This window comes from Alexandromys fortis, unplaced genomic scaffold (genome assembly GCF_014885135.2).
Source record: "Alexandromys fortis isolate MF-2015 unplaced genomic scaffold, M_Fortis_MF-2015_v1.1 scaffold_114, whole genome shotgun sequence".
Taxonomy (NCBI): Eukaryota; Metazoa; Chordata; class Mammalia; order Rodentia; family Cricetidae; genus Alexandromys; species Alexandromys fortis.
In genome coordinates, this window is record NW_026068046.1 from 2,958,030 (window position 1) to 2,975,943 (window position 17,914).

The 17,914-nt window shown below is 37.0% G+C and overlaps 2 protein-coding genes across 4 annotated transcripts in view; both read right to left on the reverse strand.

Moving 5' to 3' along the window:
• Tenm1 (teneurin transmembrane protein 1) overlaps positions 1 to 17,914 on the reverse strand; it is a 570,621-nt gene that overhangs the window by 67,712 nt on the left and 484,995 nt on the right. The window lies entirely within an intron of this gene.
• LOC126486560 (60S ribosomal protein L30) lies at positions 2,244 to 2,705 on the reverse strand. Its single transcript, XM_050118842.1, has one exon. The coding sequence runs from the start codon at positions 2,641 to 2,643 to the stop codon at positions 2,296 to 2,298; it is 348 nt and encodes a 115-aa protein (XP_049974799.1). The 5' UTR covers positions 2,644 to 2,705; the 3' UTR covers positions 2,244 to 2,295.

The window sequence follows — 17,914 nt, forward strand, 5'->3', positions numbered from 1 at the left end:
CATCATGTAACTTTTTGGAAAGGGGTGCTCACCGCCTAGAACTTGCTAAATAGGCGAGGCTGACTGACAATGAGACTTAGAAATGAAGCTGTCTCTGCCTCCTCGGCACGGGGACTACAAGTGTATGTCATCGTGCATGCCTTTTTAAATATGACTTCTGGGAATTGAATTCGGGTCTTTGTGTTCGCAAGGCAAGCACTTTATCAACCAAGTGTTCTCCCCAGCTCACCAACCTTCTTATTCTTGTGACCATATCAGATGACAAAATGCCTACACATTGAGATTACATAAGGTGAGTGATGTATGAATTAGGCTACTATAGACAAGTTACTTGAACTCAAGCATTGTGATACTACAACAGTTGATCCTAGAACTGAGGTGGCTAGATGATTAATAGGCAAGTAGTAAATATGGCGTTGATAGTCTGGGTGCTTCATATTGCAGAAAGATGAGGCAATATGGTATGCAATTTTAGCACAGCACTCAGAATAGTATGTAATTTAAAACTTATTAATTATTAATATTTCTACTTAATATTTTTCACAGATAACTAAATTTGTGCAAACTGAATTCACACAAGGAGGAAACTACCCTGATTTTAAAATTGTCCACATATTATTTTTCCTCATTTCCCTTTTATTCAGACTCAGTAAAATCCACCACCAAGTATATGTGAAAGTTGGAAAATTCTGTAATAATAAATACAATATTTTAATGGAGCACAACACACACATACACATACATGCATGCTCACATGCACGTACACTTGCCTGGCAAAATGCTAAAGTCACTGTTGTGATTTGAATGCAAAATGTCTGCTCTAGGTTTCTGTGACACTGTCCCAGCTTGTATCTTATTTGAAGAAGTGGTGGAATGCTTAGAGCTAGCACCTCACTGGAGGAAGCAAGTGACTGGGAGGCCTGGAGCTTTAGTAATCTTGCCGTACTTCTTATTCACTCGCTTCTTCCTGAGTATGGATGCAGCGTGACCATCCCGTCTCATGTTCCAATCACCATTCCTTCCCTGCCTGCTTCTATGTATTCCCCACCACAATGGCATGCATACCTCGAGAATTTTAATCCAAAGTGAATTTTTAAGTTGTTTGTGTCATGGTGTTTTTTTTTAAATCACAGAGGCAATAAAATTAAATAAAGGTAATCATCTAAAGATAATCTGTAAATCTAACATAAACTGGACAGTCTCAGTTATTGAAAATGCTGAGGCAGGAGGGCTGCAACTTCGAGACCATCCTGGACAACTTAGTAAAACTGTTCTTAAATGAGCAAAATGGAGGCTCAGCCAGAAAGGTGCTGGCTATGTAAGCATGAATGTTGGGAGTGGATGGAGTCCTGAGTGAATTGTATTATCAAGATGAACATGAGCGTGTCAAGGACTCTGATGCCTCAGACCCATGAAATGGTAAAGGCATCCTTAGGCTAGATAAAGGCTTAGAGGAATGGCAAAGATTTCCCCTGGTGCAAGTGTGAATGTTGACATTTTATGCTGAAACTATTGTTCTCTGGGGTGACTCCAGCTTGACACTGCTCTCTTACAGAGATGCCCTACTGAGATCCTTTACATGCCTCCCCATTTACACTGTGAAATGTGCTGACTTTGGGGGCTGTTGCTGATGCATCTCTGTCAGAGTGCATGACCTACCCAAGCCAAACTTTTCTATAAGTGTGTTTGCAGGGCTGGGGGTGGGACAAGTCTAATGCTCTGTAGTTCAGTTCTGAAGCACATGTGGATCTGAGTTTAGACCCTGAGAAACTGCATACATTACAGTATATGGCTGTAACCCCGGTGTGGTGGGTGTAGAAACAGGCAGACCATGAAAAGAGGAAGAGGATAACTGTTCAGTGACTCTAGCCAAATTGTAGATCGCCAAATTCAGGGAAGAGACTGTATCAAAATATAAGATGGAGAAATGATTGAGAAAAGCATCTGAATGTCAATCTCTGGTTTCCACACATGTCCATGAGTGACTGTACTCCCAACACACGTGTGCACACACGCAAACACCAGACCCAGGAAAAATAGCTGAGGATGTATCTCAGTGACAGAGGACTTTAATAACATGTGAAAAGCCATATGTTTATTCACTACAACTGCAAAAAAGAAATCCAACCCAATAAGCTGCTTGCTTTTAGATGAGCTAATGCATTGGCATGAGGTTAATATTCAGATTTGGCTCAGTGATATAACTGATCAATCTCTATGTTCCTTATAAAGTATTCTTCTTCTTTTTTTTTTTTAAAAAGAGCTCTGGGTAAAGTTTTCTTAAAGAAAAACTTTTTACTTTTCACCAGTCTGTTCTGGCATGCTTCTAATAATGTCAGAATCACCTGGGTCAATGATGGCCAGTGTGCATACTCTGTAGTATTTTCCACACGCTGTGCCCAACTCAATGTTATTGCCACTGTAGTGATGGACACCAGTTTTAGCCAACATGGCATAGTATTCTATTTCAGATTTCCTCAAGGCGGGGCAGTTGTTGGCGAGGATCACCAATTTCGCTTTGCCCTGTCTGATCATCTTCAGAGTCTGTTTGTATCCCAGCACGTACTTCCCACTTTTCATAACAAGCTGGAGCCGAGAGTTGATCGACTCCAGAGACTTTTTCGTCTTCTTTGCGGCCACCATCTTCCTGCCTTAGGTGCGGGACGGCCCCCAACCAAGACCAGCCGCCAAGATGGCCGGGGAGCGAGAGCCTTATAAAGTATTCTTAACATTTATAAAACTTAGATTCATTTTAATTTTCCTTAAGATCCTTTTAAAACCTTTTATGTTATTTGTCAGTCCTCCAACGATAAATACTATATCCAAATAAGAACATTTCATGACAACAAATCCATTTATTATGTTTAGAAGTATATGTACCTTTAATGAGATCAATAAACAGACTATTAAAATTGGTGCAGATCAAATGATGATGATATAGGAACATTTATTCCTCCCTCCCCCCCAAGAACGTTCTGGCTGATGTTGAGTCAGAGGGAATATCTGCTCTTTGTTTCTTCATCGGTTTTGGCAAAATCATTTTCTTAACTGCCAAAAACTTAAATCTGCTTTGCATTAGAGGCCTCTGATTTAAGATCTTCTTCTAAGGTCTCTATATTAAATATCACCGAATATAAAATTTAAGATTTCACTGTCATGAGAGGGTTGAATAAAAGATCAAGACTGAGGCCTGGAGACAAAGGAGGGAAAGGCTTAAGCCTGGAGAGAACACTTCTAAGAGTAGGTGCGCTCAAACTGTGGGAAATCATGAGTCATTTACGAAGTAGGTGCTGAATGGCACTATGCTAGACCCTTTTAAGGGCCAAAGGACAATGAATCTTTGTGTACTGAAGTGGGGATTAAGGGAAACAATCAAAACTTTAGTAGGAGTGCTAAAAATAAAGCACAGCATTGCTTTTACTAAGAGGTAGGAAAGAGAGAATTAGCTCCTCTAAAAGTGAGAGTAGGTTCCCCACTGGTGCAGAAAAAGCAATTGTTCCCTAACTAATGTAGGGGAGATGTGTTCATCAGCTTTCTGTTGCTGTCACAAAAATATTATAAGCAATCAACTTGAAAAGGGGAAAAATTGATTTTAATTTATAACCTTGAAATTTATAACCACTGTTGGTTGGCGTCACTGACTTGGGACCTCTAGGGACAGTTCACAATGGGAATGAATGGCAGCAGAAGACCTTGTTTCATGGCTACACCTGGAAAAAGAATGAGGAAGGGGTACTGTATTATTATTACTTTCAAGATCACACCTCCAATGACTGGAAGACATTTCACTAGGCCATAAAGTTTCTACCACATCCTTGTAGCGCCATCTTGCACACCAAACCTTTAATACTTGAATATCTGAGGTACATTTTAGATTTTAATGGCAACCATCCTTTGTACCCATTTTGGTGATAACTGCAAAGGACAATTTTGACTCTTGACTACCAGACTCCCTAAATCTATCAGGGTATAGAATTTGAACTAATTCAGGGAGGACAATATTTGCCTTTACATCCTTTCCCCACTTTAAGTTTGGGAAGCTCTAACCATTGTGAAGCTGTCTTTTTCTCTTTGTCTGTTAACGTCAGCTGAATTCCACAGATGAGTGCCCCTTGAAATAAATCTGGGCTTATTAAATACTCACTCCAGGGCACATTGTGCTGACAGTTTGTAGAATAGTCTCCTTTTATATATTTTTTAAATCAACTTTCTTCATCAAAGCCCAAGTCCCAAACATACTCATTTTTTCCCTTGAGACTCTCGAATTAACTTTGACTGGGTCATATAACATTTAATTCTGGCATTGATAAAGAAATAGTAGAATGGGCTTTGAGAGACCTGCTTGACAGGCATTTTGTAAAGACACCTAGGTACATGTTATTCTGTGTATTAGTCAACCATCCAATCAAACAACAGTTACAAAAACAAATTCCCAAACAACAGTTTCACCAATTCTTTCCTCATGAAAAGTAAAATATGTTCACTTTTCACCAGAGGTGAAATTCAAATTAGAAGTTTCATGCAGGACAAAGAGAATTACTTTTGCTCATTATTTGGGGGAGGTTTCCCATCCTGTAATGAGAATTGTGACAGTGATGCTCACTATGATGTATTAGTGCTTGTTAGACTTAGTGGGAGGACGTGACACATACCCAGTATATTTTAAGCTTTATTCTTCAGAGATGTGAAAGTGAGTGATTTCAGATCACATAAAGCCATCTGGGGCTAGCAGAATCTGCAGATTCAATTTAGTTTCACATATTTGCATTGTTGTACTTTGATTTCCAAACCTTGGTGTCCAATGTTGTATGCATAATTTATTTTAATAGTCATGCCCTTTGATGTGCTAATTGTCAGTGTTTTCATTAGCACTTATAATGCAATATTGCAGTCTTTGGATACAAAAAGATTTAAACAGCATTCCGAAAATCACTTCCAGGATTTAAAAATGTAACTACTGTTCATTCTTAAACAACCCACGAAAATACGAATCTCTGACTTCCCACGGGTTTAGAGAGTAATGCCAAGTGGGTGGGGATTGAAGTAGGAAGAACAGCACACACACAACAGCTTGAGTCCTCTTACTCGCCCACCCTCACCAAGGAAAACATTGGGCTCAGATGCCTATACAGCATGTTTAGCTTGGAGCACATTTTTACATTTTTGAGAAAATAAATAATAGTGCACATAATGAAAGCACTGACAGACCATAACCTGAAGTGTGAATAGTGCTGTCTTCATTCATCAGCGTTAAGCCCCAACAAGCAGCTTCTATGAGGGGACCTGCTCATAAATAAAGCGCATCTTGTAAAAGAAATTAATCACATCCTATGCAAAGTAGGGGGCATTATATAATACCTGAACTGCGGGCTCTTTTCTCTGTGAAGCATCATTCTGCATGAAATGGCTGCAAAGTACAGGTGAAATTACTTGACTTCGGCCCTTGTCTTATCATCCTCCGATGAATAAATACTATAATTCTTAGGAAGACAACTGCCTAAAGCTGAGACAGTCTCGAGAGTTACTAATAAATTGATCACCTATTGGGGAACAGGATACTACTGATCAATACTGAAGGAAAGGGGGTATGCCGATGTGGTCCCTGGGAGTTCAGATGTAGTGCTAGATAGCCTGACAAGAGCAGCTAAAACCCCAAATTAGATAACAGAAAAATCTGAGGCTTTGGTTGAATACAATGCTAATTTCAAATGTTGGCAGAAGTTATCTCTGTATATCATTTAAAAACTACAGCTGTTGAGGCTATGCAATTTTTTATTATTTCTATGTGAAGAAATGAAAGTCTTTTTCTACACTATAAGCTTTGAAAAGTAGTCATAAAGTCCTCTCCATCTGTAGCTTCACCAACTAAAAACCTGAAATACTGCATTTTCCCCTGTTCAATATGCTCTTTTTGTGAGACAGCGATAAATTGCTAACATCAACTTCTAGGTAATAACCTAAATTTAACATGGTGCCTGCTTAATCCCCAGTAGAAAGTGCTGAATTGTGTAACCAACGTTGACCAGTTGATCCTAAAGTTTTTTTTATAAGTCAAAGAAAGACAAATGTATTTTACTTTGTTCATGTGCATTCAAATTCTCTTAAAATTGGTATCACACGTATGATGCATGCATATGCAAACTCATTTTTAGGCAGAAGCATATTTTCTCCAACAGATCTAACTATTGTCCCACTTAATTACCTACTGGGATCAGAGAGGGCCAAGATTTTTCTGCACAATGAACCCATTAATTTCTCTTGCTAGGTAGCAACTAATGAAGCCTCTAGAACTTGGAGGATTTTTAGATACCTGTGTGTCACTATCAGTTAGAAGCAGGCAGACTTTAATGAACAGCTGAGATGATTTCTCTGCGTGGTTAATAATGCAATCAGAATTTCTCCAATAGGAGACACTAATAAACTCATTCTAGTATTGCATGGCTAGTGAATGGTGTGAGATACTTAATTGGATATTCTCCTTAATAAAAAGTTATAGTAAGTCCTAAGCAGTAAAGGTCATTCCCAAGGTATATAAATAGACATTTAAAAGGACAAACACTCAAACAAATGTTCTACTGTCTGGAATGTCCTCTACATTTGAGGAATGAGAGCCTTCTTGAAAGCGCTTCAGAATTATCACAAGGAACAATAGATTGGTAAACGACATGACCAAAAATTTTGATTTTGAGAAAGACAGACTGGTCCAGTTTGGAGCATTTTGCTTTCTCTTCAGCATGTAAAGCATTAACTTCATCTTCGTTGCAAGGCAAAGTGAAGGAACAGCTCCGCTGTCTCCGCCAACTGGTAATTTTGTTATATCTGATTGAAGAACCCGTTTTCCCTTTTACAAATTTGTTCACCATTTACTTTACACATGTTAGCTGTTAGGCATTGTGCTAAGTACTGGAAGCATAGCATGGTAAGAAAAAAGGACATGCCATTGCCTCCGAGAGGCTCAGAAACTGGTGGGGGTTATGGAGAAAACTCAAGTAAACACAGAGGACTAGTTTGGGGGCAAGTTCAGGATGTCACAGAAGTGGGGGAAATTATGCTCATAAGTGGCATCTTACTAGAGTAGCTATAATATGGGATCTGAAGATGTATGTTGAGTTTCTGATGAATTAGTATGAAATCTGGGTTAACATTATTGAAAACCCACACAGGATGTCCAATATATAGTGATCATTTCGATTTGTTGAGTGTATTATATTTTGCTAGGTTCAGTGTTGGATTCTTTACAAATATATTCACATTTAATGCTAATAAGAACCCTTTGTAGCAGATATTAATATCATTTTTAGATGAAGAAATTAAGCCACTTCTCTTTCTAGAAGCTTTTTCTGCAAACTTCAATTCACTATGGGTTCTCTGCTTCCTAAATTGCTGAAGCTATTATTTTATTTATGTGTTTTTAATGTGAATTCTGCAAACACGATGTGCTTATGTAATAAGCTTCCTGAGGATAAAATGCATTTTTCTGGTTTATTTTTTATATTGTAACAAATCCAGGATACCTGAGCATCAGTGATCAAGAAATACTGCAGATTTATAGACTAAATTTTCATGTGCTTATATTGGTGCACGTCTAAACTTGAAATAAAATAAAGCATGCTAGGAGGTCAAAAGCTACACATGAATGTCTCTAAAATGAGTTTAGGAAGGCTGCAGTGATAATCTCTTTTGCTAAAGAGCATTAAGAGGAAGATAGTCTTATCAATTAGTGATGATTTGAGTATGGAAAAAAGGGGGGCTGACAAGCAAGAACAGAGAGATGAAAGACCATAGATGAAATTAACTGAAAATGAATTTGATCTATGGAGATTGCAATCCTGAATAGCTTCATGTTCCCACACAACAAATCCACTCTTCTCTGTCGACACAGCTTTGCGTTCGTTTTTTGTAATCTTGTTCTAACTTATTGTGTTAGGAGCTTTAAAGAAACACAGATGGCTTAAGATTTCTCACTAATTTGCTTCACTGAATGTGAGAGAGCAGAGAGAACAGTAGAAGGTAAAGCTAGAGATTGGATTTTCAGGGTGTGTCTATTACATATTTCTCATAGGACTTTTTGTAGGCATTTTATTATATGATGTCTTGCTTTCTTTGCCTGTATATTCCCTATGACACGAAGTAAAATAAGGATCACAAGAGCCATGGAAATGAAAGGGTTATGAAGAGGATAAAATATTATGGTATTACTAAGTGGTATCATAATTACACAATCATTGCTACTATTCCTTGTGAAAGTGACTTTTCCAAACTTAGAATCATAGAGAATGTTTTCTATCTGGGTAATATTTCAACATTTTAAGCCTTCATATAGTAGACTGACAAATAGTAGAAGGTGTAAGTCTGTAAAATCTTATGTAGCCTTTGTCAGCAGAGAGCTCCATGTTAGACTCACCACAAAGGCAAGGCAGGGGTTGAAAACAATTTTGTTAGCTTGGGACAAATTCTGCACTATTGAGCTATTGAGGTAAAAGCCTTCACAAATTAAAAGTTTGTTAAAGTTTCATGCAGATAAGTGAAGCTCCATTCTGTGCAATTAATTGGTTAAGGAAGACTTAAGGCCAACGGTAGTACTGGTATATCAAAATTTTGCTATGAAACTTGGCACCAATACTGATGTAATTATTTCCCATTGCTTTATAGAAGTTGGTTTGTATGCTGTGTGTATATGCAAGAGAGATTGAGATGTGCATTTCTTGATTTATTTTTATGATAAAATTCTTGCCCCAAATAGGCATCTGGAGTATGATTTAAAAGGGGCTTTCTCTATACAAGGTTAAGATAAAGGAAATGACTAAGATATGTTTAAAGGAAATGCTTCTGCCATCCTAAGAAAACAAGCATCCCCCAAGATCCTTATATGAACAATTAGCTTAAGGTAGGAAAGTTCATTTACTGCCAATGGACCAGCAAAAAGCTAATTGCAGTTGTTTCACTCTAGGGAAAATGAGTCTCAAGGTATGGGAATGACCAAGATGTTCTAATAAAAAAAAAGCAAACTATGTAGAATACCTTGGCCAAATGATCAGTAAAAGCAGGATATGGAGCAGTAACATGATAGTGCTTACTATTCAGAACAGTAGGCTAACTAAAGGAGAATGAAGCTTTTTTTAAAGGATAATTATTCGAAGGCTAGAGTTCACTCAAAAACAACACAAAAAGCCGGTATAAAATTCTTTCAAGCATCCATGCATCTTGGTGAATGGAGCTAATGCCAGAAGAGAAGCTCACTATGTCAGAAGCAGTAGTCAGACATTTGTAAAAGGTAAGGCAAGGTAATGAGTGCCGTGTGCATACATTTTTTCACCCACTTAAAGACAGTTCAAGAGGCATAAAGGAAGATCATTTTGAGCTCAATCAATAGTGTGCAAACAGAAGAACAACATGCATGTGTAGGCTCTTTCTTGTTCTCTGTCTCACACATATGCAAACACACATGACAGCTGAGGGCCAGCAAGATGGCTCCATTGCTTAAGGTTACAAAGCCAGTTGTGCTGATCTAACACTGATTCCTCAGGCCCATAGAGTGTAAAAAGAGAGACTCAACTCCCATAATTACGGGAGGTGTGCTTTCTGAAATCTGCTTTTGTTCTGTGGCATGTGTGTGTGCAAACACATACACACAAATAAATGTAAGGAAGGGAAGGGAGCAGAGAAAAATGTAGAGCTCAATAAAAATCAATAAAAATTTATTTAAAAAAACAAAATAAAATATGGCAGCTGAGTTAAAGTAAGATATGCAGGATATTCAATTTCATGAAGCAAAGAACTCTGTGCGCCACCAGTCCTTGGCAAGTTGATCTACAGGTTTGATAATCTTGGGCACAAGAAGGTTATGTAAAAAAGTATTGAAAGAAACTAGATGCGTGTCATTTCCAATGTCTCATCTTGATTGGCCATCCCCAGGCCATTTCTATCCCTTTCTTTCTCTAAATTGAATCACACAGATACGTTCATGAGTGATATGAGAGGAAGAGGGAATTCGGGCTGTGAGGCTGCAGATTGAACCAATGTACCTAAGCTCCCAGTGCTCAGCCTTTCATCTTTGTCTGATGGTAGGAATCATAGCTGAGGTGCCCATGTCAGCACGTTACTGTAAAGGCCAAATCCAATAACAGCTGTCCTGTCTGTGAGATCTTTCCAAAAGGTGGACACGAGTGATGTTAATATTTATTTGTGATTCTGATGAACAGTTTTCTGGTATCATGCTGTGGTATATCTAGTATGTGATTACCAACTCCAACATAACTTGACTTAGATGGCAGAAGCCCCGTGTGTAATTCTGTCAGCATCTGCTCCATGCTGACAGTGGTTATCAGTCTGAATAGCATCTTGTATTATTATTCCAGTCAAAGCAGTAAGCAGTCTATGTTAGCTCTGACACACACCACTTTTTGATCCCCATTGTTTGGCCCATACCATTTTTCAGACTGCCACGCCCTTTCTTCTTTCTACTGTTCTAATTCTGGTCTTCTGTCAAGGTGCAACACACAGCTAGTCATATGATTTACAATATACACACTGACTTTAATATTTGCAAATGTCTTTTTTTTTTTGTTTTGGTTTTTCGAGACAGGGTTTTTCTGTAGCTTTGGTGCCCGTCCCGGAACTAGCTCTTGTCGACCAGGTTGGCCTCGAACTCCCAGAGATCTGCCTGCCTCTGCCTCGCGAGTGCCGGGATTAAAGACATGTGCCACCACCGTCCGGCTTGCAAATATCTTGATGAAGGTATTTTCTTGGCAATTTTAGTGGTGTTTTTGCATGATAGAAATTGTCTGATCCTATTAGAAGAGGTATATAATGCAATTCCAAGTGAGTAAGGTTAAAGTACAACATGACTTTAAGTTGCTAATCTAAAGTCTACACTATTAGTATGAATGTGATACGTTTCTGACTGTACCCAAGAACACTGGGCCTAGTAGCATATGCCTGTAATCCCCAGCACTTTGATATAGAGGCAGGAGGATCAGTTGTATAAGGCCGGGATCATGTACAGCAAAATCAAGGCCAGCCTGGGTTACACAATTTTCAATTTGAATAACAAAGAAAAAAAGCACAATATATATTTTACTTGTATAGTTATTAAGACGTTGGTAACAAATCCATGTACTCACAGGAAGAGCTAAATACTTTTATTTCTCTTTTACAGTTACCCTTTAATTCTCAGTTACTTACTTTCTCCCCTTTTGCTTTGTTCTTTGAATTCCTTTTCCTTTTCGAGTTGACTTAACCTATTATGGATAAAGGTTAGAAGCTGGTTCTCGGTTTTCCTTTGTCTAGTCTCCCTTTCAGATTATTCTGCCCTTTTCCTTATTTTCCTTACTGTCTTTTCTTAATCCAAAGATATTAATCATTTCTTGAACCCTTGCAACGTTTCACGTTGATACCATATAATGAGTCATCTCTTGTCTTCCCAAGCAGATTATATCCTACCTAAGGTTAGGGCCATGCCTTTTTTCTTTCTTGAAGACTTTTGAATTTGTTGTTTGAAAAGCTCAACCAAAAAGTGAAACTCAGAGAACACATGCTTCTTTTCCTAATAATATGTACTGGGATGATGATGTTGATTTTTCAAAGTAGCTAAAATCGGTGAGAGTCTTATGAATTGCAATGTGGAGCTATTGGCACCAGTGTTTTATTGAAATCAACTAAATATATTGGAAGTATTAATTAAGATGATGGCAGCTCTGGATATCGGTCTGATAACAAGCAGGCTTTTGTATAACTGGCATTAGCATAGTTCTTACATAAAGGAGGACTTTATATGTGTGTGGAATAAATGACTCAGGTCTTTATTAGAAATAGAATAATATAAGCAATTAGAAAGTAGTTAATAACAGAGAGCCTTATAAATAAAAAAGCAAACAGAGGAAAAATGAAAAATTTTAATTTATGATATTTTGAAGCTGCAGTGGTTCCATAATTCAATTTCCAAACCTTTTTAACTTATTTTAGGAACAAGAGAAGGTCAGATTATGTGCAGTTCACAAGCTGGTGGTTTGGACCATCTGTGACATCTGGATAGCATCCTGTAAATATTCAAACTGATTCTTTGAATAAAGTCTTAATGTCAAAACTGAACTTCGGAAATAAAATACTGCCCAGCATTAAAAATAAAAAGAGGGTATTAAATTTTAACCTGTGGTTTCACAAACATTTTCTTGCTTAGTGAGCTTTAGCTTTTATATCATCTAACATAGCCCTATTCAGTTCACTCTCCATAGACATGGCCTTCACCCCCATTTTACTATTTTAGAAAAGGCGAAAAACACCTTGTGAGACTAAATCCTAAAATAGGGCCAGGGTAGTAGATTTCCTGCGGTCCTGATTTTACTTTGTTCAAGATGATAGAGAAAGGACCACAGAAGTAAACTGTAGTACTAGTGTTAGCAAAATCCATTCTGATAGATTTTAGCTTGGGGAGGGACAAAGTAGACTTGTCAATCTGTTAGTATGGCTTTAATTTTCTTGGGTTAGAGATGCCTTCCAAGATGAGAAATGGTGCTTGGCCACTCAGGGAAATTACTGTTATAATCAGCTGCCTTTCCTGAGTAAATGCTGGTAAAATTGGGCCACCTACCCACCTTCCTTTCCCCCAAATCCATTACACACTTTAACAAGATTTTGAAAAACCAAATGGAGTAGCTAGTAAATGAAACTGGAAGAAAAATAGAGCAAATAACATTGGAGCTTTTTGGCCAGGCTTTGATATTTGGGGCTGGAAGATAACCTCACATTTGAGTGGTTAATCCTGTGACTCTCCAGGGAGAAACTGTAAATGGGCCAGAACTCACTCCAGAGGAAACAGGGACTTTGGTCAATGATAAAGTTGACTCATTACAGTGATGCTTTTTTCAGGAAGTTCACAGTCAGCCATTTAGGTAACTCTGAGTGTGGGCATGTACGAAAAGTGCTGGTAAGCTTGTAGCTAACAGGGGAGGCTTAAATCCAATAAGTTCAGTTAATAAGAGATGAATACTAGTAACCAGATAGTGCTCTAAACACACTAGTTCAAGGCCAATGCTCTTAAATGTTCTCAATTATTGTTACCTGTGCCTCATACCTTGCTAAATGTTTTGACTACCATCTCTAGTGAGAGAAAAAAAAGCCTTGTTTAAAACAAAACAAAATAAAATACTTTTTGAAGTGGATTTGTCAGGTGCAAACTTTCAAGTTGTTTTCTAACACACTTCCTGATTCAAAATGTTTTAAAACCGGGCAACATTTCAAGTGGTAGACAAGTCAGGACACAATTCTACTAACACCCATGCACCCATCCCTCAAATTTAACACTATTTCGTTCCCGCGTCAGAAAAGAGAAAACATCATGGATCCAGTCGAATCACCACCCCTCCAGTCTTCCACCCACTTTCCTTTTTTCCTTATAGGTATCACTATTCTGAAATTAGTGCTTATCATTCTTATACATTTTAAAATATATTTTTGCATATTCATATATCTACAAATAATAGATCCTATTAGCTTTATATGTCCAAAATTTACTTAGATGGAGCAGTAGGAGAACAGACTTGATCAAAAAACGTTATGTGCGTGTATGAAATCCTCAAACAATAAAAAGATTTTGTATGTAACTGGACTCTGTAGCCAAGTTTGTGAGTGGCATATCTGAGACTTTAGATTTGACACATGACACCATAAGATAAACATGCTTGTTGCACATGAACGTGACTGTATGCATTGCTTGAGAAATGCACATATAAAATATTTAAAACAGTGAATATTAAATGATGTACCACAAATCATATGCCAGTCAGGAAATAAACACAATAGTATACATTCTTTTGTGAAGGAAAACATATAGGTGTGGATGGACTTGGAACAATTTGCTAAAATGGCTTACTATTAGAGGGCTGTGTGTATGGAAAACAAGTTTGGGAGTTTCTCTTTGTACTTTCTCTATAGTTCAAACTTTCAAGCAATAGAGACTTATTACATTTATATTTTTCAAGACCTTTAGGCTCAGTTATATCAAGAATGAGACTATGGAATACTTAAAGTCTTTGTTCTTTATACTACCCTTTTAAAAGAAATGTAATTAAATATTTTTTACTATCAGGCTGCTAGGATTGCAATGGTTTTTTATTTACATTTTTTCCTTGACTTATGGTGTGACACCTTCATTGGGTATTCTTTCAAATGCTCAGATGAGAATAACACATTGTCAACTTTTTATAGTGTGATATTCTTTCCTGAAGAGTTGTCAGCCATGAAAATAAAGACAGGATAATGCATGTTTGTGTGTGTGTGTGTGTGTGTGTGTGTGTGTTACAGTACTGTGGCTATGCATATATGCACAGCTGCATTTTACTTTATAACTAAGCACTAATTAGAATATAATACTTTGTGTTCTGTTAACTTGTAAAAAATAGCAAAAGTCTGTTGTTTTGTGGGCTGTAGCTGGATCCAAAGCTCTGTACATATAAGGAAAATGCGCTACATCTCCATCCCTTCTCAGAAACTTAAAGATAATAAAATCAAAATGACTTGCAATTCCTTGTGTAGCAGTGAGCATAGATACTTAGATATGTTTCCTTCCAAGCTTTTCTCACCGTAGAGCCACACTGCACTCAAACCTTTGCAGATTTAGCAGCACACAATCAATGTCATTTTGTGTTCCGCACTTATCACTGGATGTTATTTTGTATTTTCATTAGGCCTCAGAGGTTAGTAACATGTGGGGGTTTATAGGGGAAAATAACCAGTCTTTAGATGATGACAATAAGGGGACACACACTTTCTACAGAAATACTTAAAATGAGAAATAGTATAAGTAATAGGTCTGTTTTTCTTTTCGATCACAATTTGCTAGAAAAGCTGAAGAATATCAGTTAGAAAATACTCTGCTCAGCCTAACATTTAGTATATTAAAGAAGATACTATATATTAAATCATGCTACTGTATGCTTATTTGTTTCTGACTGGGATGAAGGAAGTCAAAGTTAGATTTATATCCAGGGGAGACAAACTGTGGGCTGCAGGGAGGCACCAAGAGACATTGAAACCATCCCCCACTTTATCAGTTTGTTTCTTGCATAGATAGCTTGTAAAAACCTGCTTTTCTTTTCTTTAAAACCAAAACGGCAGCTGCCTTTCTTGTATGGGCCATCTGTAATCCTTAGATGAAGTGGCCCAAAAAAATGCAATCAATTGTTGAATTAAAAAATAAAAATAAACTTTATGACTCCATATTCAGTTGGGATTTATCTCATGGTGATGTTAAAGTCCACGGATTTTGAAAGATGTCTTGGTTTACTTTATGTTGTTAGAGTTTTACTCTGTACACCGTTTATTTATTTAGTATTTAGTATTTCTAGAAGCTAAAAACATCATCTGATTATTGCTTCCTCTGTTGACAGGTTAATATTTCAGATTCCCTGAAATATCAGTGGGCTGTAGATAGAAGATTCCTCCAGAAATCGCCAAACTGTGACTCACAAGGTTTTCATTTCTTTGTTTTCATGCTCACCTCCATATATTCAGCAAACATGCAATAACAGGGTCATTTTGTACTGATCGTGGATGGGGCTTTGATCAAAGTTTTAACTCTAACATTTTTTCATGTGTTAGAGCCTTAAAAACAAACACTTTACATGGAAGGAAATGTCCTAATTAACTTCTGAAGAATTTGTACATTAAAATATCTTACCCTGCTGGAGAAGACTGATAAAGCAAACTTACTACCTTCTGCTGAAGAGAAACTGAATTTAGAAGGAACTTGCTATTCTCATAAAACTTTTAATAGGAAGAAGTGAATCAAATTCCTTAATTACCATTTTATGGTTGGTAAAAGGGCAAATTACATGCCATCCATTTCTAAACTTCTAAATGTCTCTGGTGCTTTTAATTAAGGCTGCCATCTAGAAACTACTAAAGCAATTTTACGCAATTAGTTATTTATAGGTTACCATAATACAGCACTCAAAATATGATTCAAATGATTTGCAGCCTGTTAGTGTGTGATTTCTGTCATTATTTTATTTTTTGGTCAGGGAGTTTTCTTTGAAATCAGTTGAGGTGATTCTTAAGTGGACAAACGGGAAATGCATGACACAGGGACTGTGATAAAGAGGTAAAATTAGTTTGGGTAGTGATCTTAAATTAAAAAAAATAATTATAGTTCTATGCTTCCAGCCTTAAATTGAGGGGATTGTGAGTTGCATTCTTGACAGTGTGCTGTGAAGATAAAGTCCAGCCAGCTCTCTGTATATGCGAATTCTATATACCCGTGGATCCAACTAACTATAGATCGAAAATATTAAAAAGAAATTTCAACTGCAATTGAATGTTCACAGGTTTTTTCTTTTTTATCATTCCCTAAACCATTTACATAGCATTTGCATTGCATTAGATATTGTAAGTAATCTAGAGATGATTTAAAAGGTAGAAAGAATGTGCATAGACCACATGCAAATATTATGCCATTTGATATGAGAGAGTTGGACATCTTCATGGATACCAATGGATGAGTTTATTTCGTTGTTATTCCTCCACCTTTCCCCACTCTCCTGCTATTCTACCAGATTTCCAGAAGCAGACTTTTCCATGTTGCTCTGAGTACATCCTATTTGCTGTCTTTGGGTGATCTTGTCTACCTAAACATGTCCATACTCCATGCCCTCAAGGTTCCTATGAAGTGTTTTAACATCCTGCTGTCCCAGACAACTTCATTTTCTGGACACTAAGTTTACATCTGAACAGAATTCTTGCAGAATAAATTTTATGGTGAACCAAAGGGGGAATTATTCTGGCTACAGGTGACTTGTGGGGCATTACCTAACACAAATGAAAACCAGAACTTAGTCAAATCGCATGCAACAATTGTATCCTAACCCATCTTGACTCCTGATTCTCTTATAGCTTCATCCTTCCCTAGGATATAGAGCATACCCCTTTTCAAAGTAGCCTTTCCAGTGTACTGTCAGCTACTGTAATCAATATTAGTAACAACACAACAACACTGATCAGAACTGTAGGTAATATTTACTGTGTATACACTCCAATTCTATATATTTCATTAGGCAGCTTATTTATTTGGTGCTTTTATATTTTATTTTAGTATTGCTTTATTGAACAAGTCAGTTGCATGGGTACTATTAGTGTTTTCACTTTCAGGATGAGGAATTTGGAGCTCAGAAAAGTTAAACACCTTTCCCAATAGTGAAGGATCTGTGGTTCATACCTAATTCAGTTTGATTCTAGAACCTGGGTGGTTATCAGTATATTTGTCCTCTAAAATATTACAATGTTCACAGAATTGATAAATGCATGGGAGTTACAATAAATGCAGATGAGGCCATTTACTAAAGCTTCTGTGACTTTACAAAACATGAACACTTAACAAAGAGTTCAAGCACAGATGATACAAAAAAGACAGTTAGCCAAGGCCAAGTCTATCCTCGGCTTCTTTTTTTCACCAACTGCTTATGCCTTTTGAATTGTAACAGACAAGTCAGAAATGTCCTCAAGTTACAGTTGCTCACACAAATTAAGGTTCTACTCTTTTCATCATTGTTAGCAGACACATTATAGCAAGTGTATACAGAAACTGGCTAAGCTCTTAGTATGAATGGATAATAGGTACTGAATGTTCTCTGCAGCAGCCCCTGTAAATTCTAAGATACTAAGAACTTAGTTTGTGAAAGAAATCTCCATTAATATAGAATTCTATATCTTTTTAATGGCTGCATGGTATTTCTTCATAGATTCCACATGCTATCAAATTACTTTTGAATTATTAGGTTTCTAATTCTTGACTAAAGAAAAACATTGAAGAATACCATGTGGCTAAAAAAAATCACAGTATTATTGGGGGGGGGGTTAAAAATAGTATTTTTTTACAGATCTAAATAGAGAATTCTTTTTATTTATTATTTATTTATTTATT